The sequence below is a fragment of the Hylobates moloch genome, unplaced genomic scaffold, assembly GCF_009828535.3.
Source record: "Hylobates moloch isolate HMO894 unplaced genomic scaffold, HMol_V3 SCAFFOLD_5, whole genome shotgun sequence".
Taxonomy (NCBI): Eukaryota; Metazoa; Chordata; class Mammalia; order Primates; family Hylobatidae; genus Hylobates; species Hylobates moloch.
Genome location: NW_026652280.1, coordinates 43,036,692 through 43,060,687, shown reverse-complemented (window position 1 = coordinate 43,060,687; position 23,996 = coordinate 43,036,692). Strand labels below are relative to the sequence as shown.

Sequence of the window (23,996 nt, the reverse complement as noted above, 5' to 3'; positions counted from 1 at the left end):
CCACAGATTGCTGGCTGCCAATTGAGGATGAGGCAAAGACAGACTTCCTGTAGAGCCTTCAGGAAAAGCATGGCCCTGCTGACACCTTAATATCAGACTTCTAGTCTTTCAAACTGAGAGAGAATAAGTTTCTGTTATTTTAAGCCACCTAGTTTGTGGTACTTTCTTACAGTAGCCATAGGGAACTAATGCATTGTGAAAATCTAAAATTTTCCATTCCAATAAGAGCCACACCATGTAGACACCCATCACAGTGGCTGGAACCACAGCTGCAGTGTGCACTACAGGAGAAAATCCTTTATGTGACATGTGGGGTGGATGGGTGTGGGTGTGCGTGCTTGTGAAGGCCTGTGGGTGCCTGAGTGTGTTCATGCTTTGGTCTTTTCTAGTAAAACCAGAAAAGTGACAGAATTTTATGACAGCATTTCCTATCAAGTTGGCCCCTTATAATAATAATAATAATAATAATAATAATAATAATAATTATTATTATTATTATTATTATTATTATTATTATTATTATTATTATTATTATTATTATTTGAGGCGGAGTCTCACTCTGTTGCCCAGGCTGGAGTGCAGTGGCACGATCTCGGCTCACTACAGCCTCCACCTCCCAGATTCAGGAGATCCTCCTGCCTTAGCCCCCCTAGTAGCTGGGATTACAGGCATGTGCCACCATGCCTGGCTAATTTTTGTATTTTTAGTAGAGTCGGGGTTTAACCATGTTGGCCAGGCTGGTCTTGAACTCCTGACCTCAGGTGATCCACCCGCCTCGGCCTCCCAAAGTGCTGGGATTACAGGCGTGAGCCACTGCGCCTGGCCAAAATTATTTTTTAAAATCATTTTTCCTTGAGGGAATGTAAATTACAAAGTTTTACTCTAAGAAAATAGTTCACATGTCAGGAAGACACGAGGTGCACGTGTTCCACTGCATATTGAAGTTGGACTCTTGGGCTGAGATAAGGAATCCTGGGGGTAGGTCCCACTTGTCTTATGTGATGGTGACCACACCTTGTGCTCCCATTCCTCCTGTTGCGTCCCTCCCTGATCACCACCTTGCAGGGCAGTCTTGGTCTTTGGTGCTCTTCCCCAGAGGTGCTGCTCTGAAACAAGGGGGCCCGTGCTGACCCAGGACAGGCCCAGTCTCAGGTCTGGAGTTTCTCCATTTGGATCGCCATGCCTTAGAGCACAGGCACCTCGCCAGCCGCCCCATGGGCCTTCCTTGTACTCTCCTTACATGCTTATGCTGGGTGTGAGCCTGCAGGACTCCTCATCTGCAGTGATGGCTATGGCTTCAGAAAGATCCAGAGTCCCATCCTGAAATATGACTGGAGAAACATTTTCCCTGATGAACTGGGGATAAATTTGTAGGAAGCAGTATAATTATGAAGAGCAACTTCTCCTACTAGATAGTAAAATGTGCCAACTCTGAGGATTACAACAATGTGGCCTGGCCCCTTCCTCAGCAGACAGATGATTGGTGCAGAGGAGCTCTGAAACAGCCCTCAGTATATAGAACAACTCACTGTACAGTTAACATTGGTGGGGTCGGGTTAGGTACTGATTGGAGAGGTGTTGTTAAATGGAAGTAAACAAAAACATACTTTGACCGTATACCACAGTAAGCCCCAGAGGGCTTAAAGCATTTAATGGAACATATCAAACTGTAGGGAAAAAAAAGAGAGAGAGAGAGATGAAGACTAATTAGTCTGTGGTTGGTAATGTTTATTTTAAAAATAAAACCAGTGAAACAGGTTCCAGAGGAAGAGATTTAACTATTTTACTGCATAAAATTTTAAAAGATCTTATTTACAAAATGAAAATCACAAATGATAACTAAATGCAAATGACAAACTAGGAGATTGTTTACAAAAAGAAAGGTAGAAAATTATATTATCCTAAATATATTATGAACTCAGTAGAAAAATGAAAGACATTAAACCAACTAAGAACAAAAGAAATACATACGAAAACAGCAAGACATATTTCACAGGTCACATTGGCAGTGATTGCCTTTTAATGAAGTATCATTTGTTGATGAACACCCAGGAAACTCCTATAACCCTGGTGGGAAATGGGCACAACTTTTCTAAAGCATAATCCTAAGAATTCTGCTTTTATTTTCAATTCTTTTTATGAGCTCATTTTACTATTTGATTTGAAGCAATTTTCTGTTGGTTTCTAAGGATTAGGTCATCTATTTCCTGTCCTTTTTAGTCATTGACATTGTTTTGGAAAACACTGAATTCAGCAAAAATGGAATTTTCACACTGCCACAGTGTTCCCCATTGTAACATTATCTATTTTATTGATAAGGCCATGCCCAGCTGTTCTTATGATCATAGCAGTACCCACACAATGTGGGTACTTTGTTGCTAATCACTGGCAGAGACCCAGTGCCTGTCACCCTCTGTTTGGCATTCTGTGGCGTTTGATGTCCAGGAATTCCTCACTTACTCTTTCTCTTCTGCCAGTTCTTTCTCATCCTTTGTTAGTTCTGGCCAAGGAGACATCCAGAAAGATCCTTGAGGTCATTCATTCAAATGTAATCCTTTCCTTAACTCATTTATGCCTAGTGTTCCGTTATTGGAACGCTAAGCTTGTGTGAGTTATTTATATCCTGCTTCTCAAGGTCATCGTCAAGGTCTGATTTTTCACACACACACACAAAAAAAATTTGCAACCTCCGGCGTAAATGGATTGAACAAGTCAACAGACCACCAGCACTCATGCCGGGTTTGTTTTGTTTTGTTGTATTGTAGTAATGCATGTTGCCCAATGAGTAAACTCCTCTGAGATACCAAACAAAATAACACATTAAAATGTTAATCTGGGTCTGGAAAACATTCAGACTGTGAAATCTGGGAAATTATATTGCAAGTTGGGTCGTTTCTAAGTATTGATTTCAACAAAATAAAGGCCCCTAATAACATAGAATTTTAAAAAATGGACATTTCCATGACAAAACAATGACACTAAGTCCTGTCCTGGTTTCTGTTCTAAAACTGATTACCTTGTAAAATAGGATGAAGCACACTGGGGTGGGAGGTAGAATGAGTAACAAGAGGGGTTACCGTGAGGCTGGCTTAGGGTGTTCAGGGAAAGCAGGATCCCAGGGAGCCATGGGGAGAGGAGTTGTCCAGTGGGGCTAGGGGATAACTAATCCGGATGGTACATGCTGAGTAGTTGCCTTTGTTTTTACCTTTACTTTTATTGTTTTAAAATTATTGTCTTAGTACAATTTGTGTTGCTGTAACTGAATACCACAGACTGGGTAATTTATAAAGAAATCAATTTCTCACAGTTTTGGAGGCTGGGAGGTTCAATATCAAAGTATCAAGGTACTGGCATCTTGTGAGAACCTTTTTGCTGTGCCATCCATGGTAGAGGGCAAGGGGGCTGTCGGGGAAGAGAGGAGAAGGGGGTGAAACTTATGCTCTATTGGGAACCTATTCCTGCAGTAAGTAACCCACTCCCGAGATAATGGCATTCATCCGGTTTATCTCCTTTCAACACTGTTGCCTTGGGGATTATGTTTCTAGCACATGAACTTTGGGGGACATATTAAAACCATAGCATTCTGCTCCCATCCCCAAAATTCATGTCCTCCTCATGTGCAAGATATATCCATTCCATCCCATTAGCCCCAAAATCTTAATGAATTCCAGTACAGACTCAAAGTCCCAAATCCAGAGTCTCATCTGAATCAGATATAGGTAAGACTCAAGGCACGACTTATCCTGAGGCATATTTCCCTTTAGCTGTGAGTCTGAAATCAAACAAGTTACCTACTTCCAAAATATGTTGTTGGAACTGGCATAGATGTTCACATTCCAAAAGGCAGAAATAGGCAAGAAGAAAGGGATAACTAGTTCCAACTCCAAAGCCCAAGAGAGAAAAAAACAATATTAAGACACCAGAATAATCTATTTTGACTCCAGGTCCCACATCCTGGGCACACTGGGGTTGGGGTTGGGCCCACAAGGCCTCAGGCAACCCCATCCTTATGGCTTTGCTGGGCTCAGCCCGTGCTTCAGCTCTCCTGGGTTGGAGCTTATGCCTACAGCTTTCCCGGGCTGGACTGCACACTGGTAGCTCTACAGTTCTGGGGTCTTGGGGGCTGCCTCGCTCCCCTGGCTCCACTAGGCATTGCCCTAGTAGGGACTCTCCACAGTGGCTTCACCCTGTGACAAGTCTCTTCCTGGGACCCTAGGCTGTCCGTAACCTTCTTTTAGATCTAGGTTGAGGTCACCATGGCTCCACGGCTCTTGTATTTTCCACACCCGCAGAATTAGCACCATGTGTTTTATGGTTTGTACCTTCCAGAGCAGCAAGGCCTGCTTGAGTCACAGCTGTGGTGGCCAAAAAATCCTGCACCAGAATTCTGGGAGCAGGATCCTGAGTGGCCCTGAGCAGTGAATGCTGAGGTACCGCTGGTGCCTGTCCAGAAACCTTGCCCTCAAGGTCCTAGCTTGCTTAGAAGGTCTCTGAAATGCCTTTGGAGTTTTTCTCCCATCATCTTGGTGAATAACACTGGCTCCCTTCTATCCATACTATAATCCTTGTAGCAAATGGTCACTTGGTCAAGCCTTTGGTTTGCTTTCCAAAAGATGCCTTTTTGCTCTTTACATGACCAAGCTGTGACTTTTTCAAATTTTTCTACTCTACTTTCCTTTTAATAAACTCCATCTTTATATCACTTCTATCCTCTTGCATCTTCCTATATGCAGTTAAGAGTAACCATACAACTCCTTCAATATTTTGCTTAGAATTTTTTTTCACCAGATACCCTAGTTCATTGCTCTTAAATTCTGACTTTCATTAGAGCCCTAGGACATTGACATAGTTCAGCCAAGTTCTTGCCACTTTAAAACAAAGATGGTTTTTATTCCAGTTTCTACTACCTTGATTCTCATTTCCATCTGAGACCTCTTCAGAATTGGCTTTACCATTTGTATTTCCACCAGCCACTTCAGCAATCTCTAAGAAGGCTCTGACTTTTCCTACAACTATTCTCTTCTTCTGAGCTCCCACCAGAGTCAACCAGATAATGCTCTAGTCAATCTAGGCTTTTTCTAGCTTGCTTCTCCAAATTTTTCCAGCCTCCACCTATTACCCAATTCCAAAGCTGCTCTCATGTTTTCAGTTATTTGTTATAGCAACAGCCCACTTCTCTGTATCAATTTTATGTCTTTGTTTTGTGTTGTTATAACAGAATACCACAGCCTGGGTAATTTATAAAGGAAAGAAATTTATTACAGTTCTTGAGGCTTGGAGTCCAATATCAAGGTGCTGGCATCTGGCCAGGCCCTTCTTTCTGTGCTATCCCATAGTGAGATACAGAGGGTGAGGGGGGTTGTAGGGAAGATAAGATGGCTGAACTCATCCTTTTACCGGGAAACTACTCCCACAATAATTAACCCGGTCCTGAGATAACAGAACTAATCCATTCCTTACCTAATCACTGCTTAAAGGTTCTCCCTTCCAACACTGCTGCATTGGGGTTTATGTTTCCAACACGTGAACTTTGGGTGGGGGGCACATTCAAACCATAACAGTGCACCTTCTAGAATATAGCTATATGAGTTTTAACACATACATGGAAATGGATCACCTTCACAATTAGAATACAGACTAATAATAACATAGTATTCCCCCATGTTATCCTTTTATAGTGACACTCTGACCTCCTATATATAATCCTGAGAAACCACTGATTTATTCTCTTATCACTGTAATTTTGTCTTTTCAAGAATGTCAGATGGAATCATACAGTAAGTAACCCTTTGAGGCTGGCTTCTGTCAGTATAATGCCTTTTGAGATTAATCTTTTATTGCATATATTAATATATGCAATATATTAATTAACTCCTTTCCACTGCTGTGTAGTATTCCTTGTAGAGATGCATATGTGCTTATCCATTCACCTGTTGAAGGAGATTTGTGTGTTTATAGCTTTTGGCTTCCATAGATAGCGCTGCTATGAACATTCATGTACTGGCTTTGCCACAGTGGTTTTATCCTGCAAGAAAGACTTGGTGCAATCGGTGAAAACCCAGGGAGGGGGAAGAATGTCCTTTAGGACAGAATTTCCCCCTCTGAGAGAGATCTGTAAAGATTTACTTGTCACAGGCCTTGTCAAGACAAAGTCTAAGAAAAAAACAGAAGGAGGGATACCAAGCGTCAGGCAGCTATGCTCGGCACCTTTAGTGTCTGAGGGTGAAGGGGTCAGGAAACATTTACCTCACAGACTTTTCTGGGGAAGCTGCCATTTTTGTCAGAAGTGGACAACTTAGCAGCAGAGGCTGCAGGGTGGAACTGGGAGGGGAGGCCCAGGGGCAGGTGGGAGTGTGGTAGAATTTGCTGAGCCTATTAGAGAAGCAGCCAAAAAAAAGATGAATTTTTTAAAAGATGTATAGCACCCTCTTGCACAGCCGGAAAAAGCTGCATTTGTGAGTGGCAGCCTGGGGCTGGCCCCCACGCTGCTGTGTAGGAAGTTTTAATCCTGACAGTAGACGTCCCTTCACCTGCATTCCTCAGGCTGTGCGTTTTGCAGAGTCAGCTGGCAGTTAGGGCATCTCTAATTGTTCACCCTGCCCGGGCATGGTATTGCCATTTCCCTCTCATCTTTTAATAAGTTCTAGAGTTTTCACTAAAAGCAAAGGATGATAGGATTCTTTGAATGATGTGCACTTTTTCAATCAATGTTGGAAGCAGAGGGCAGCCCTGATGACCGTTATTGCCTGTCAGTGTGATGTGGTTGGCCTGGTGCCTATAGACACTGGTGTGTGCTGTCATATGTGGCGGCCCAAGTGTGAACACCTATTTATGATGGCTTCAGATTCACAGCCTCCTGCCTTGTGTCCTTATTGGGGCCTTGAATAATTAGGCTATCACATCACAATTACTTTTCATTAGTTTCTGATCTCAATAGCAGTGACTTGTGTCCTGTTTGCTCAGCTTAAAAAGGAAAAAGCCATTATTCGAGTAATGAATAGAGGCCTTCTTTCCAACACTGATAGCCCCAAGATAGAAGTGTTAGAGAAGCTGGTGCTATGAAATGATCTTTACAGAAGTGTTGGTCTTATTCCTTCCTAGGCGAGTTATCATGTTTAGAATAATTTTGGAATGTATGTCTTGTTCTTAGAAATGCAGAGATAGTGAAGTAAGTAGGGACTAAAGGCTGAGACTGGAATGGCAGTTCTGAGCCCAGGGTTTTATCCCAGTGTCTTCAGTCACTTCCTGTTGCCTCGGGCGTTTATCCTTCTCTCCCTCCTGTATAAGATAAAGGGCTTGCAGTAAATCTCAGCCTCCTTCCAGCTCTGAGCCAGGGCCTTGTCTCAGATACCCTCCTTCTCTTAAGAGGTAGAATTCCAAGAGAAGTCAGCTTTTTAGTTCTTGGGTTCTCTTTTTGTCTCTTAATCGCTGCCTTGAAATTTCTCATGCTTTTCTAAATTTCATAGACCACGGGGAGGCCCTATTGAATTTAAATACAATTTAATAAAATTGTTACAACTCCAGTTGTTTGGTGTATGGATCTTAACAGGAGTCTCTAATTACAAAGTACATTAGTTTTCTATTGCCATGTAACAAATTACCGCAAACTTAGCAGCTTCAAACAACATCCATGTATCATCTCACAGCTTCCATGGGGCAGGGAGTCCAGGCATGGCCTTAGTAGGTCCTCTGCTCAGGGTCTCACAAGGCTACAGCCGAGGTGTCGCCCAGGGCTGAAGTCTCATCTGAGACTTGGGGTCCTCTTCCAGCCTATGTAGTTGGCAGAATTCATTTCCTTGCTTCTGTGAAAGTTGTGGTGGTTGCTGCTGCCTCGAGGCCAGTGGGATAATCTCTTTCCAGTCCAGAGCTCAGAGAAGATCTAAGCCTTCTTTTAAAGGGCTTACCTGAATATCACCTAGGAGAGTCACCCCTTCGATTAACTCAAAATCCACTGCTTTTGGACCTTCATTACCTCTGCAAAATCCCTTCACCTTTGCCACCTAATGTAACCTAATCATGGGAGTGGCCCCCTCTCATGGGAGTGTCCAGCCCACACTCAAGCCGAGGAGATTATGTAGCGCATGTACACCAGAGGGGAGAATATTGGGTTCATTCTGCCTGCCACACTGAAAAGGCTTTTGCTCAAATAAATTTGTCATCTGTTTGGATTATTTAGTGGCCATGATTATAATAATATGCGTGGATTAGGCATCGGAAAATGCCTTGGGAGCCTCAAGGCAGTCTTCTATGGTGTGTCTGTAGCTGGTTCTTCTCTTCTTCCAGACGTTATCAGGACTGCCAGACCAAGACACCTTCTATGATGTTGTGGACTGCCTGGAGGAGCTGGGCATCGCTACTGTGTCCCAGAGGCACTTGAACAAGAAAGGGACTGACCTGGACTTAGTGGAGCAACTCAACATTTATGAGGTACCAGACCATGCCTTTTGTAAGATATTGTACAGCTTTGGCAATTGTCAAAGGCTGAGATGGCGCCTACTTTAGACCACGTGTGTAGTGTATGAGCACCACCAGCTTATTAGAAATTCAGGATCGCAGGCTTCACCCCAGATCTACTGAATCAGAAACTCTGAGGGCCCAGCAGACCGTGTTATGACAAGCCTTCCAGGAGAGTCTGATGCATATTCAAGCTCAAGAACCCTTGATATAGGGGAAATTGGTTAGCTATCTTCCTTTAAAGAACGTGCCGTCTGTCAGCAGCACCTTCACTCAAGGAGACAAGGAGAGAAAGAGATAGAGACAGAAATCACATTTCTTACACCTGAGTGGGGTGGAACTTCAGGCAGGGCCAGATACATGATTTGTAGGAACCAATGCAAAACGAAAATGAAGGACACTTGAGCAAAAGTGCTGTTAAAGATACTGAAACAACTCTTCACTTTCTTCTGTGGTTTCTCCCACCTTGTTACAGTGATTTTCTAATTTGGTATGTAATGTTGTAAGGAAAGAAAAATTAAAATTTAAAATTATTACCATGAATTTTACCATTTGTCTTTATATTATGAAGTGTCAGTTTAGAATGCAAATATAAGAGCCTTTAACTTGTAGGCAGAATCAGCCAAATTACCTAAATCATATTTTGTAGCTCCCACATGCACGTGTATTTTGTTCTTACCAGAACAGCAGAAACAGTATGAAACTGACTGCACTGTTTTTACATCACTTCTTGAGGTATGTACATTCTACCAACACTCTGCCTTTAACTTACTAAAGAGTAAGAAAGGGCTGAAAGAAAAAGGATCTAGGAGCTGCCCCATTTTTTCCTTTCTTTTATGTTGTAATTTCAGCATAAGTTGTTGTCTAACATGGGAAGGTAACAGGGTAAGAAAGGATATGAGAGGCTTCATGGGTTGTCTTCTGTCTGCACTCAAATCCTTCTCGAAGGGATGCATGGCCCCTAGGGCTGTCAGTGCCCCTGCCTCCCCAGTTGTAGGTGTAACATACTTACCTTGTACTCACTTCCAGTCCCTCAGAACTCCTATCACCAGTCTACCAGAATCTGTGCACATGAGCAGCAAGGAATGGCAGACATGCGTGTTGTACCTCTCTCCTCTGCTCAAGCAACTGCACAGGTCACTCACCCATGACGCCAGTTCTGCTTTGGGCTACACATCAGGGCTTTGGACCCTGTTGACTTGAGTTCAGACTGTTCCCTGTGGGTTAATTTTAGGTCAAATGCCCCCATGGTATTAAAAGTACTTAACTGTGAGAGTGTTGAAATTATACTCTTTGTTGCTGATCCTCATCATCCCAGTGTCCTGCCATGGCCAATTAGGGGCAGATCTGAAGATGTGTTTTCTCTTGGGTGGTATGATCTCAACCAGGAAAGTGAATTCCTCTAGGCCCAAACTTACTCAAAGAATACAATGACCCAGGCAATCCCTGAGGATGTTCCATCAGTGACATCCTGTTTTGGACGTCAACCTGTTTTGGACGTTTCGGACAAATGGATCCATACAAAATGTGGTCTTTATGGCTAGCTTTCACTTAGCATGTTTTCAAGGTTCACCCACGTTTGCAGAATCACTACTTTGTTCCTAGTTGTGCTGACAGTATTCTATTATATGGATACACCATATTTTGTTTATCCGTTTATCAATTAGTGAATACTTGAGTTATTTCTACCTTTTGGCTATTATGAATAATGCTATTGTGAACATTTGTGTTGAATTGAAGTTTATATACATATGTTTTCAGTTCTCTTGGGTTTATACCTAGAAGTGAAATTGCTGGTCATATGGTAACTATCTTTAACTGATTGAGGAATTGCTGGATTGGTTTCTAAAGTGGCTATCCCATTTTATATTCCTACCAGCACTGTATAAGGATTCCAGTTACTCCACACCTTTGTCAACACTTATTATTGTCCACCGTTTTTACTATAGCCAGCTAGTAGGTGTGAAGTGGTATCTTACTGTGGTTTTGACTTGCATTTCCCTGATGACTAATGATGTTTAGCCTCTTTCTAAGTGCATACTGGCTGTTTGTATAGTTTCTGTGGAGAAGTATTTATTCCGATCCTTTGCTCATTTTTTAATTGATTTTTTTTTTTTTTTTTTTTTGAGACCGAGTTTTTTCTCTTGTTGCCCAGACTGGAGTGCAATGATGCAATCTCATCTCACCGCAACCTCCACCTCCCAGGTTCAAGTGATTCCGCTGCCTCAGCCTCCTGAGTAGCTGGGATTACAGACATGTGCCACCACGCCCAGCTAATTTTGTATTTTTGGTAGAGATAGGGTTTCTCCATGTTGGTCAGGCTGGTCTCAAACTCCCGACCTCAGGTGATCCACCTGCCTTAGCCTCCCAAAATATTGGGATTAAAGGCATGAGCCACCGCGCCCAGCCTTGATTTTTGTGTTGTTGAGTTTTAGGAATTATTTCTATATTCTGGATACTAGACCCTTATCAGGTATATAATTTGAAAATATTTTCTCCCATTCTATGGGTTGTATTTTTCCACTTCTGACCTAATTGATTAGTCTTATTAATAGTAATACATTTTAAAAATATTTCCTTTTTCCACTTATAAAGATAATATGTACTCATTGATGAAAATTTGGAAAATAACAAAAAGCATTTTTGGTATATGAAAACATAAAAGAAAAAAAATCACCCATGATTTTATTACTAACCATTTTTAACATTTTGGTCTATTTTTCTGGTCTTTTTTGTATATGTGGGTGTGTGTTCATGATGAGGGACATAGTAGTCTACATATAGTGTTGCATATTGAATCTTATTAGCAAACATGTTGGAAACATTTTCCCTTGTCACTACATGTTTAAGAATTTAATATTTTAGAAGTACAATATTCTATCTATGTGTATACCATAATACATATAACTAGTCCCTATTTTTTCAGATTTAGATTATTTTCAAAGTTTTCACAATTACAAATGCTGTTATGAGGAAGATATTCATTCATAAATTTTTCCGCACAGCTAGATCTCTAGGGAAGATATTTTCCATTTCCTTGTGGTCTTCACTGGATAGAAATGGAGAGAGTGATGTATAACTTACTATTTTCTATAAGTTACGGTCATCATAAGTGACAAGTTGAGGAATAGAACAGAATTATCTTTATATGATCTTGGAAGAGAAGAAACTGGGTCCAACATATTTGCTGGCAGCACTTGAAGCTGCCCACAGCCACCAGCTGGCCAGCTCTTTGTGCCCTGCTCTGGGCATCTTCTCTTCCAGCCCTGCCTCACTCCCTCAGTTTTTCATTGTTACTGACCTGTGGCCCGGGAGGCCAGTAGGTGATAAAGGAGTATGTTCTCATGGCTCCTAAGATATAAGATGGAGAATAAAGTAAGAATACTAAAGATGGAAGAGGAAGAGAGCTCAAGAGAGTTGGTTTAAATAAAGGTAGAAGATGGACTTTTGCCAGCATAGATATTTCCTTCCGTTAGCCCCCTCACCACCACAATCGGAACTCCTTCCATCTCTTAGATTCTGTTCAACCAGGGGCTCAGATGACCACAGATTTGGATTCCACAGGGTCACTGTATATTCAGAAGCAAGCATGATGCAGATGAATTGCCCATCAGTGAACCAACTGGGAGAGAGTATTGAAGAATATAGCCTTGATACCAACTCCAGGAATCTAAAAACTATCCTCTGCTTCAGGGCATATTTTCTCTCCAGCCTACCTGCCTCTTAAGCCACCTCCTCATCACCTTCTTTCCCTTCATGCCAGAGTTTTAAGAAATTATCCTGTGTTCATCATCTTTCTTTTGTCGAATTACATGTGCTTAATATTTGAGCATCAAGTGCATATCATTCACAAATGAAGCATATTTGTGTCATTTAAAGAGCAATAAAACAAATACCATGTACTAGCTTTAAGAACTAAAACATTACAACTCAGAAGTGTCCTGACAGCCCCTTCATTGTCATCCTACTACTCCTATCCCCAGTATTCTCTTGCTTTCTTTAAAAATAATTTAACCTCAAAACCACTTATTCTGTGAGCTAACGTAAAGAATCATATTACTAAATCAGAATTGGCTAATCAGATCTTTCCCAGTTATCTGGCTGTACTAATAATTTCAAGAATACAGTCTGTCGAGGTGCAGATGGATCAGAGAGAGGTCTGGAACATCCCTTGTAACTCCCCAGGTCCTTTCTTCATGATTCAGATGTGTGCTTTCTGACCCGGAACAACAGACAAAGTCTCTAAGTGAGGTTCACAGGTCATCTCACCCAGCAAGGAGCATTTCATTAGGAAACATCTCTACTTCATGCCCCAGAGTCATGGCTCACAAATCCATAATTCTGAGTTTATTTACTATAAGTAATCCATAGCCAGGGACATCCTGCTAAGGGTATTCCAGAAATAAGAACTCTCAGCAAATATCTTTAGTTTATTTGTTAGATAGTCTAGTTAATTCGCATATTTATGGTAGGTGAAGCAGGTCCTCACATGCTTGTGTCCTTTCCCCAGAAACATCTTTCTTGTAAGATGAGTGAAAGGATCATCAGCCAGATGCTTTAGCTCCTTCTTCTCAGTCTGCTCCTAAACAATGCGTTATTGAATTTTATCTGTTTTCAAGCTTTTTATAAATGGAATCGTGTCTTTTGACTCTTTGTAGAATATGCCCTTTTGCTCAACAGTTTTGAGACCTGTTCCATGTTGATATATGGATAACAGCTTGTTCGTTTTCACTGCTGACGAATGTATCACTGTTTATCTGCTCTGCTCTGAACAGATGTTAGGTGGTTTAAATTTTTGTTGCCTTGACAAACAATGCTACTACGAGAGTTCTTGTACTTCCCTGTGTGTGTGTGTGTGTGTGTGTGTGTGTGTGTGTGTGCGCGTGCGCGCGTGCGTGCGCGCAATAGTTAAGATGTTTAGGTATCAGTTTTGTTCATGCTTCATCAAAATATTTAGAAGTTTTTCTTCCTTCTCTAAGCCCTGGAAATGTTTAAGTGACATTTCATATTCTGGTCTTTGATGGCTTATTGGAATTCTGCTGGGAAATTACGTGGGCCTGTGATGTTAAATATATATGTGTGTGGGGTGAGGACAATGAGGGAAGATTTTTGTTAACTATATTTTTTTCTATGGAAACTGGTCTGTTTAAACTTCCTATTGTTACAGGATCAATTTTGCTAAATTACATTTCCTAGGAAATTATCCATTTCATCTGTATTTTAAAATTCCTTAGCAAAGGAATTTTTATTAGTCTGTTATGAATATTTTAAATTTCTTCTCTTTTAGTAATCTTCCTTTTGTTATTTCTTACTTTGTGTGTTTGTGACTTCTTCTTTTCCCCTCCAGATTAACTAATGGTTTGTCTATTTTGTTGATTTTTTTTCAAGCAATAATTCTGATTTTTATATGAATTGCACTGCTTTTCTGTTTTGTAACTCAGTGTTTTGCCATGATCTTTATAAATTCCTTTTACTTTCTTTCAGTTTACCTTGTTATTTTTCTGGATTTTTGAGTTGAGTAATTGATTTCTTTTCATCTTTTAACCATCACTGCATTCTTGTAATACAATCCATTTGGTAATGATGTTTTTTTTTTTTTTTTTTTTTTTTTTTTGAGGCGGAGTTTCACTCTTGCCCAGGCTGGAGTGCGAGGTGCGATCTTGTCTCACCACAACCTCTGCCTCCCCGGGTTCAAGTGATTCTTCTGCCTCAGCCTCCCGAGTAGCTGGGATTACAGGCATGCGCCACCATGCCTGGCTAATTTTGTATTTTTAGTAGAGACAGGGTTTCTCCATGTTGGTCAGGCTGGTCTGGAACTCCCAACCTCAGGTGATCCACCCTCCTCGGCCTCCCAAAGTACTAGGATTACAGGCGTGAGCCACCGCACCTGGCCAATGATGTGTTCTTTTTAAAAAGGTGCTGTTGGAATTCTGGTTGGTACTAATTTATTGAAAATGTTTGCATTAGTATTCATAAGTAAGATTGGTGTGTAGCAGCTAGCTCCTCTCCACCCCATCCCTGCCACCTCCCCTTCCTCTTCCTTTGTGTATACACTGCGTTTGTCAGTTTGAGCATCACTGTTATAGTAGTATCATAAAAGAATTCCTGACCACTCCTGCACATTGCGCCTTGTTGCTGTGTGTCCAGATGTCTCTGGGGTATCTCTCTGATTGTTCCCCCTTAGTGTCCTCCCTGGATCCTCTATTTCTGACCCCTCCCTTTCAGTGGTGTCTATCAGACCTCTTCTCTGTCTGTGTTGTCTGCCTATCTTCACCCTAGTGAAGTCAGCAGCCTTGGGGGCTCTTTGCTGTCTTGACTCCATGCTTTCTTCTGGGACCCAAGGCTGCTTGCCTTTCTACCTTCCTTTTTCTCTGCCTGCTTGCCATCTTGTATTTCATTCATGTACTTGGAGACCACTATATGTGACATATTCTGCTAGGGCTGTAAATACAGAGATAAAAGATCTGTGCCTGCCCCCAAAGAACCTCCATTCTTTAGTCTAAGGCAAACAGGTAGCTGATTCCCCTATCAGAGGATGGTGCAGAGGACTTAGAACATGCCGAGGAAGCTCTGACTGTATCTGACGTGACCACCTGAAAGCCACACATGAAATACAACCAGCCCCCAGATGAACCCTTTATTTTCCTTCCACAACAAAAACAAAAATTCTGAATGGACTCTTCATGTCTCCACCTCTGCAAACAGTGGAGTTTCCCAAGTTACAAGCCTAGAGCTATACTGGACTCCTTTCTCTTTCCTGTGTCCCCATATTTAGGAGTTTGATTGCTGAAAACTGCACTTTTTCTCCATTCCTGCGATCATTTCCTTAGCTCTGGCCCTCATCGTTTCTTGCCTGAAGTATTGCACCATCTTCCTATTCATTCGCTTGTCTATTACTTTGTTCATTCAACAAAACTTCATTGAGCACCTGCTGTGTGCCAGGCACTATTCTAGCCCTGGTGACCCAGCACATCAGACAAGACCACTGCCCTGAGGGGGCACATACTCTAATGAGGTGCAGACAGCGATCAAGAACGTGCGTAAGCAGAGGATCTGAGATTGCAAAAATGTCTATGAAGAAAAGAGATGTTATGAGGTGGGGGCCGGAAAGTGAGGCAGCAGCAAGGAACGAAGGCCTGTCTGAGATGATGGCCTGATGAAAGACAGTGAATGAGGGAGAGCATTGGAGGAGGTCAGGCATGGCAGGTGTCAGGGGTTGAAAGGAGGCTGCGTGGCTGCAGGGGTAGGGCCTGGAGAGCAGCATGTTCAGAGCCTGGGGACATTGAGATCCTACAAGGGCCTTCTCCCCGTTCCAAACTCCCACTGGCTGAAAGCAAGGTGATCCTCCTGAAAGTCAAATCTCATTATGCTGTTCTCCTGTTTAAGAAAATGAATGAATGAGCTTTTCATGACCACTAAGATGAAACCAAAATTCCTTGAGTTGGTACAAGGGCCCTCCATACTCCGAGGACTTCATGCCTCTGTGGCCTCATCTCCACCATTCCCAAGATGTGTCTGAAGTTTCAACCACACTCAACTTCTCCTGTTTTTGAACATGAAAGGCAGATTCTTTGGGGAACTTTCCTTTATCCATTCCATTTTCTTTGCCTAGAGTGTTTTTCCTTCCTATTCTCAAGTTATCAAACTCCTACTCTTCCTGCTGCAGTCACTTCAGATGTCATCTCTTTCCCTAAGGCTCCTTGGCAAGATGAAAGGGGCTCCTGATGCTTGTTCCCCTACTGCCATTCATAGCTGATGAGAGGGTGCTGCCTTGTATCCACACCTCTGATTTAACACTCCTCAGGACGTGTGACCTGTTTCCCTTTGAGCTACTCTAAGCCATATGTCTCATGCCTCTGTCTAGCCCCAAGGGCCAGCAGCACAGCTGCCCGCAGTAGAAGTTCAGTAGGTGCTTGAATGAAGGTCTCCTTCAGATATCACACATTTCACGATAGTGTCTACCAGGTGCTGAGTTGAATGAAGGAAGGATGCTATTCAGTTGGAAAGCTGTCACCTTAAGGGGCAGATGCCCTGCGTAATAACTCAAGCTGAGACAACTGAATCCTTTAGATAGCTGGCAGAGTTGGGATTTTTTTTCTTTCTGAAAGTTAATGCATCTAAAAAATATATTCATTGCCAAAAGACAGCCAACTTCAATATATGCAAGGTCAGCAACAAAGCCTACAAGCAGAACCAATATTTTTTTTCACAAAAGACTGAATGTTCTCAAGCAATTGCAGAGAGCTTGGTTAGGGTTCTAGAATTCTTCCTAATAGAGAAGGACATCTGGTGGCCATTATGTCTTGGACTTGCTGGAAACAGGCCCAATTTTCATGTAATTTAACTCCACTTCAGAAAGGTGATTTGATCCATGTTTAATTAAATTCATTTGAATTTTAATAGCTTCGTGTGATTTTTTTCACATACATAAATGGACAGAATAAAAAAGAAAATATATTGTCAGATTATGTGTTCTAACTTTAGGTTCTGAAAATGTGTCCCTGTTAAGGGGTCAGGCGTCTTAAGGCTGAAGACTGTAGAGGATGAGAAATAACTATTACTGTTCAGAGTAATTAATAGGTCCAATCTCTGAAGATTCTTCCTTGTCATAGGTGATAGAAAGTATGTATCAGTTATCTCTTTCTGCATAACAAAACACCCCAGAACTTGGTGGTGTAAAACAACAATCCCTGTTCATGATTTTGTGCGTTAGGAATTTGAGCCTTATTCAGCTGGGAAGTTTTCACTCGGCTGCAGTTATCTACTGGTTTGAGTGAGCTGAGTGGTCTAAGACGGCCTTAGTTTATCTACTTGGCTTGGCATTTGGTACTGGCTGTTGGCTGGGCCATGTGTCTTCAACAGCCTAGCCCACATTTCTTCTCATGATAGCAGTGTTTCAAAAAGTCAAGTCCCAATGCATAAACACTTTTCAAGCTTCCGTGTGCATCATGTTTATTGATGTTCCGTTGGCCAAAGCAAGCCACATTGTTGAACTTTCATGGATGAGGAGCACATCACAGTCTATATCCTTCTCTCTATTTTGTGTATGTTTGAGAATTTCAACAGTACAAAGTTAAAAAAAATTGTTCAAGCATTAAGAATGAAACTAGCATATGATCCAGCAATCCCACTTCTGGATATTCATCAAAAAGAATTGAAATCAGGATTTTGGAGAGATATTGGTACTCCCATGTTTGTTGCAGCACTAGTCACAATAGCCAAGGTGTGGAACAACCAAAATGTCCAATGATGGATGAATCAATAAAGAAAATATGGTATATACATGCAATGGAATATTTTCAGTCTTAAGGAAATCTTGATATTTCCTACAACTTGGATGAACTTGGAGGACATTTTGCTAAGTGAAATGGGCCAGTCACAGACGGACAAATACTGCATATTTTCACTTATATGAGGTATCTAAAATAGACTCACAGAAGCAAAGAGTAGGATGGCCATTACCAGGGGCTAAGGAGAGGGGGTGAAGGCGAGTTGTCTATCCGCAAGCATAAACTTTTAGTAATGCAAGATGAATAAGTTGTAGAAATGTGCTATACTACATCATCCTTCTAGTTAACAATATTGTATCATACACTTAGAATCTGATAAAAGAATAGATCTCATGTTGAATGTTTTTACTACAATAAATAAAAAGAAAATCTTAAGAATGTTCAGATCATTCAGTGGCCTCAAAGACTGGTAGAAGTGGTTACAGATGTTACCTTAAGTTGCCCCTAACTGCTTTCTTGGTTACATGGGGATGTGTAAGCTGTCAGGGCTGGATTCTGGACCCTACTTGCTCCTTGCCCAAGTTTTTAGTTTACAAACAGCGTTCTACATTTAATTAAAAGAGTTAGAAGGTATTTGATGAGAGGTCCGGCAAATGAGTCACTCCATCACTTGGGACAGCGTTAGAGGTCTTTCAGGACTAGCTCTATCTCACTTTGTGTTCCCATGGAGGATACTCATTGCGCTGCATTTGATTAGGGCTGACTCTTACCACATGTCCTGAATAAGCCTTGGGTTAAAAGCCATGCTTTCCAGATGTTTTCTAGCTCCCAGTGTTCCTGACTCTAAGCTGTAGTGTTCACTAGAACCGAAAGTATTTGGAAATGCCACCATAGCCTTGCATGTGCAAAGTCTCTATTCCTGTCATCACTGGGCACTGGTGACTCTAGAATTCTTATTATAAAAACAAAACCATGAGTGAACAGCAGTCTCCAATTTCTTTTTATGTTGTCCCTGACTGCCAAGCATGAGGCTACCCTTGGGTCTACCAAGAGTCTGTGGACCATTTGCTCCCTCCATGCACTCTTCTTGTTTTAAGTAGCTTGATGTTTTATCAATTATCTGAAATTCAGAAAGCCCTAACTGCGTTCCATGTTATGGTGTTGCCTTGATAATTTTTCCAGATTTTTCTTGTCCTTCAAGCTTTCTGGTTATCTTTACCTTCCTTGACAAAGGGCAGTTAAAGTGGATTTCACTTTGTGCACACTGTGTGCCTCTCTGAAAGGACTTGTGAGTAGAATATTACTTGATCCTTGGGTCTCTGAGGTTAGACAAGGAATTAGAAATATCTGAACTCTACTTTAGGCCCTAATCTTATCATTCCAAATGTGTGCTTAATAAGAAGCAGAATCAACACATCAGGTCAGAATAAGTTCAAATGGTCTAGAATTTTTATTTATAGAAATGAAAAAAAGCATTGGCTAGAAACACTTAAAAATGCTGTCCTTTGTTAGGTATGTGGTTGTTCTCAAACTTTTCCCCACAGAATGTCATTTAAAGTTTTAAAGTTGAGATGACATATGTGCTTAACTAAATGCTTAATTTCTTTTTAGTTCTTGCAGTTACAGTGCAGAAGGAGACTCCTAGGAAATAGAATTCCCAGTGAGATTTTGTAAAGATAGAGCTTTAGATTAACTTTTATCAATTCTTGCCTCAAGCCTCCCAAAATTTTGTTTGGTGAATTCTAGGGGAGTAAAACAGTCAAAAGTTTGTTAAATTATCTTCACATATAGGAGTTTGTTATAAGATGTATCTGACATGTAGATAGAAGAGATTTTGTGAAAGCTTGAGCTGGTGGAAACAGGGTAGGGCAGATAAGGGTGGGTACACTCCTGGTAAACAGTTTGTGTATGTCAGGTGCTGATATGTCCCTGTGAACTGAGATGACCGTGGCTAACCTGGCCTTGCCTCAGCCAAGCTCACATGAGGGCAACTGATTTTGCAATAGTCAGGTTTTCTGCACATAGGTGATGTTAAAGCCATATACTGTGGTTAGCTATCTGAGTCTTTATATTCTCCATTCTCTCACATGGAAGGACTGGGTTGTGAAATGTGACCAAGAACACCCACAAGGCTGGAGAACTTGCATGTTTGGGGACTTGAAACCATGTGATTCCATGGTTGCGAAGTCAGAGAGACTGCTGGACTGAGTTGAGCCTGGCCCATCTGGGCTGTGAGGTGGCCCAACCCACCAGTTCTCTGTGATTAAGGGATTTATGGGCATCTTAGGTCACTTCCTGTGAGAGTATGGATAGGAGAAGGCAATCATATTCATTGAGTACCACAGAGAAGGCCTTACCCTAGATGCTTTACACAGGTTACCTTTACATAAGTGATTCTCATCACAAACCTGCAAGGGCAATTCTATTACCTTCATTTGGTGATCCAGAGAGGGTGCAAGTAATTTATGACAGGGCACACCTGGTTCATTAGTGACACAGCCAGCATGCACACCAAGGTCTAGTTGACACCAAAACTTGTATTCTATCTACCGTCCAGTTTTAGAGAATGTAGGCATAGGCATAACAACTACAGACCAGAGATAGAGTCCCTGGCTAGGAAGAGTCATCATGGATAAGGAGCAGAGCTGGGTGCTAGAAGGTGCTAGAAGGAGGTGGAGGAGAGTTATTCAGAAGGACAGTTAGTTTTAATGTGAGGTGAGAAAGCCATGAAGTACATCCAGGACTGAGTGAGATTAAGAGATGGAAAAGCTGGTCTTCTGCAGAGGGCACCACCTAGACACAGGGCTAAAAATATCCCTTGGAGAAAGGCAAAGAGTAAAAAAGAGTATGGGGCCAGTTGGCTCACGTTTCCCCATGTAAGCCGGAGTGGCAAAGTGCAAGCCAGTTATTTTTCTGCACAATTCTGCATCACTCTTAGGAAGCTTTAAAACAAATCTTTATTCTAGGAGTCATCTTTTTTGTGTTGTGTGTCTTTATGACTTGTGTTTGCAAGCTTCTGGTAAAACTGCAGGCTCCACTCCAAATCCTGCACCAGGCTGCTGTGATAGCCTGATAGTGCAGCAGCTGTCAGCCAAGATTTTGAAATTAAACAGTACCTGCTGTTGCACTAGTCCTCTTAGAAAGATTTATGGGTGAGGCTAGTTCCCATTCACCTGGATCTTGTGGCTCTGGTCACTTCTGAGCACCTCTTTGGGAAAGCGAGCTCAAGACTGATTGGGAACCGGCCACCACTAGGCTTCAGGAGGGATTCAGGCTCATGGAGCAGAAAAGAGACAAGGGTGGGCAAGGAGAGATGAAGGCCCGGGAAATGGAAATGCTGGGGTACAGAGTTAGATCCCATCCGATTACAAAAATATTTCTTAGACTCACTGGTCAGATTGGCTGCCCCCTTTGTGTCTTTTTGATGGGAAGAACCCACAGTGGCAGGCATCTTCCAGTGCCCAGGCTGTGTTTGGCTTGGACACGTGTGGTTGTGAAGACCTGGCAGGGAAGCTGAGGCGTGCAGTTTGGGAAGACGGAGTTAAAAATCCCTATTAGGGCAATCCTGAAATGCAGTCACACCCGAGGTCTGTCAAAGGATGCCAAGCCTGACCTTGCACTGGGCATGCTCTGCTTTTTCAGGTGGCGCTCAGGCACGAAGATGGCGATGAGACCGCGGAGCCACCCCCCAGTGGGTGCCGGGACCGGAGGAGGGCCAGCGTGTGTTCCAGTGGCGGGGGTGAGCACCGGGGCCTGGACCGCAGAAGGAGCCGCAGGCACTCGGTGCAGAGCATCAAGAGCACCCTGTCAGCCCCCACCAGTCCCTGCTCCCAGTCAGCTCCCAGCTTCAAGCCCAACCAAGTGCGAGATCTGCGTGAAAAGTAAGCATTAACTTGGCAGTGGAGAGGGGTGCAAGGATGCCATCCAAAAGAGAGCCCACAGGTGCCTGCCACTCTCCCCTCCCTGCTGGCCGGTTTGTCCCCCACCAACCCCCACCCCAGCATTGCTCCCTACCTCTTCTCGACCATTAAACCACCAGCCAAACATCTCAGTGGATTTCCCACACAGGGTGGCCCCTGGCAACTTTTACAGACTTGATCTTACTAATTCCAGGAACTGTTTTCAGCTACCTGTTTTTAAAAAATATTTACTATCTCAGTTAATATCTGTTCAGAAAAGCTGTGTTTTATCAAATGGAAAAGACTTCAAAACACAAAACTTTGGCCTAGAAATAGCCACTGTGAGGTTGGAAGAGTCTCGCGATACTCCTGACAATACAGGGATATCTCTGGGTTGGTTTTAGTTAAACAGAAAAAACCCGTATGAGTTTCCAAATAGCTGTCTCTGTATATTTCAGTACACACTAATTCCATCATTTAGTCTGAAACATTTTTATTGAGTGTCTGTTAGAGGCCAGGACTACTTGAAGCCATGAAGATATATAAATAGAAAGGTATGATCTCTGTCCCCATGAGCCTCACATTTGGGCTGGGAGGAAGAACGAGATTGGTAGATAGAAAAAAATGGAATGATTGGCAATCCTGTGAAATATTATATGTATTTAAAGTATAAAGTTTGACAAAATCTGCCAAACCCAGAGTGGTTCTGTAGTATAGAGGTACAACAAAAGGCTGGCCATGCCTGCTTCAGGGTCTGGGTCCAGTTGTATCTTCCCAAATGGATGCTCTGAGGTCACTGGGATGAGGGACTTTAGGGTCCAGTCTCTGCTACCCAAATCCACAGGGGCTGACTGACACATTCCCATCCTGCTGCTGATAGTCTGGAAGCAGGAAGTGCTCATATCACTTGGCTGGATCATCCTCCCTCATCATAGAGATCCTCCTGGGAGTCAAATTTAGGTCACCAGGCTACACTATGAGGAAGAAAATCACTCAGAATAAGTTGGATGACCTTAAGAAAGAGTGATCAAGATATATCCCTCCTCTCCATCCAACAATCTAATACTCGTGGAATCATTTGAGCAGGACCCAGGCCATGCCTTCAGATGCCTGTTATCCCAGGAGGAGGAGGGATTGGTCTGAGATAGATGTGCAACCATGGTCTATGTTGACACCCCTCTTCTACCTCATAACCCCAGATGCCCTCTCTCTACAGGTTTTTATGTTTCTGAGAGTCTGTGTACAACAAGCTCTATTTTAGTGAAAAGAAGACCTAAACTTCTAAACATATTAGGGAACAAGAACCTTTACCATGAGCATTGCATCTTGTGATCTAGAATCTTAAAGAAACTCAACCAGTTCTCAAAGAAAAAGCCCTTGAAGCTCTCTTCCAGCTGGCTTGAGAAGTTAACATGAAGAGAGTTGAGGAAATTGTACACAATCATCTGAAAAAAGCCTATATATAAAGCCACCGAAGATGCTGAGGGTAGGAGCTAGGTGGACCTTGTCAGTAGTACTTGGTGTTCTCCTGCTCCATCATGTTTGTTCCTTGTCTGTTTCTTGCTGTTACACTTTTCGAGGATTCCTGTGTTGTGAGTTCAGATGACAATGCTTTGCAATAGGCTGGTAAGGATGATGATACGGAAGTGGACCATCCTGGCCATGGTTCACAGTCTTGAAGTGCTGGGCTCAGTAGGATCTGAAACAGGAGGTCAGAGATACCGCTCTGAATGCTGTTTGCTTCATTCTTTTTGGAATTTCGTTTTACTGGAATTATTACTTCAACATTAATTTAGTAGCATTTGAGCAAAATATACTTTGCAGCTTGTAAAGATAGGTGACGTTTTATCTATCTAGACTGATGATTATGAAGTGACTTGATTTACGAAGCCTGTTGGAGGGATTTTGCCTGTGGCCCCAAAGTGCCGGCGTGATTTTGATGAGGCAGGAGTGAGATAGTGGGAAGGGGTGGTGAAATGCAGAATGGGAAATGATTTCTTCCTTCATAGCTTAGTCACCTGCTCAACATCTGTGCCTCAAACAGTACCTCAGAGTCAAGTGGCTCATTGTGTTCTGTCCCCTGCGGACCTTGAAAGACACAGAAGCTGCCTGATGTACATATATGCACATTGCTCTTCATCTCTGCAAACGCCGTGGCCGCACCTAACGCTAGCTTATAGCAACATGCCTGCAGATGCCACATATGAAGGATTTGGGGCTAGATTTTATAACTCAGTGACCCAAGTGATGCCAACTTTTGTAAAGAAGGGAGAAATATGTTTTAGAAAGGGGTTCATGTTGTTCTAAAAAAAATATAGGGCAGTCTCCACTCAGATGGTCCTTTTGCATCATTTGAATTTAACTCTCACGATCATCCTCTGTAAGATTCAGACAGGACAGGTTTTATTATCCT

The 23,996-nt window shown here is 42.3% G+C and overlaps 1 protein-coding gene across 4 annotated transcripts in view; it reads left to right on the top strand.

Annotated features, from left to right (window-relative positions):
- Positions 1 to 23,996, top strand: part of FHOD3 (formin homology 2 domain containing 3) — a 499,838-nt gene that overhangs the window by 318,999 nt on the left and 156,843 nt on the right. For 2 of the 4 annotated variants that reach the window (XM_032152489.2, XM_058438431.1), the window contains exons 9-11: positions 5,757 to 5,777; positions 8,284 to 8,427; positions 21,327 to 21,565. In XM_032152489.2, coding sequence (XP_032008380.1) covers positions 5,757 to 5,777; positions 8,284 to 8,427; positions 21,327 to 21,565 — 404 coding nt within the window. The remainder of the gene's footprint in view (positions 1 to 5,756; positions 5,778 to 8,283; positions 8,428 to 21,326; positions 21,566 to 23,996) is intronic. The other 2 variants (XM_032152492.2, XM_032152490.2) reach the window with 1 other exon arrangement.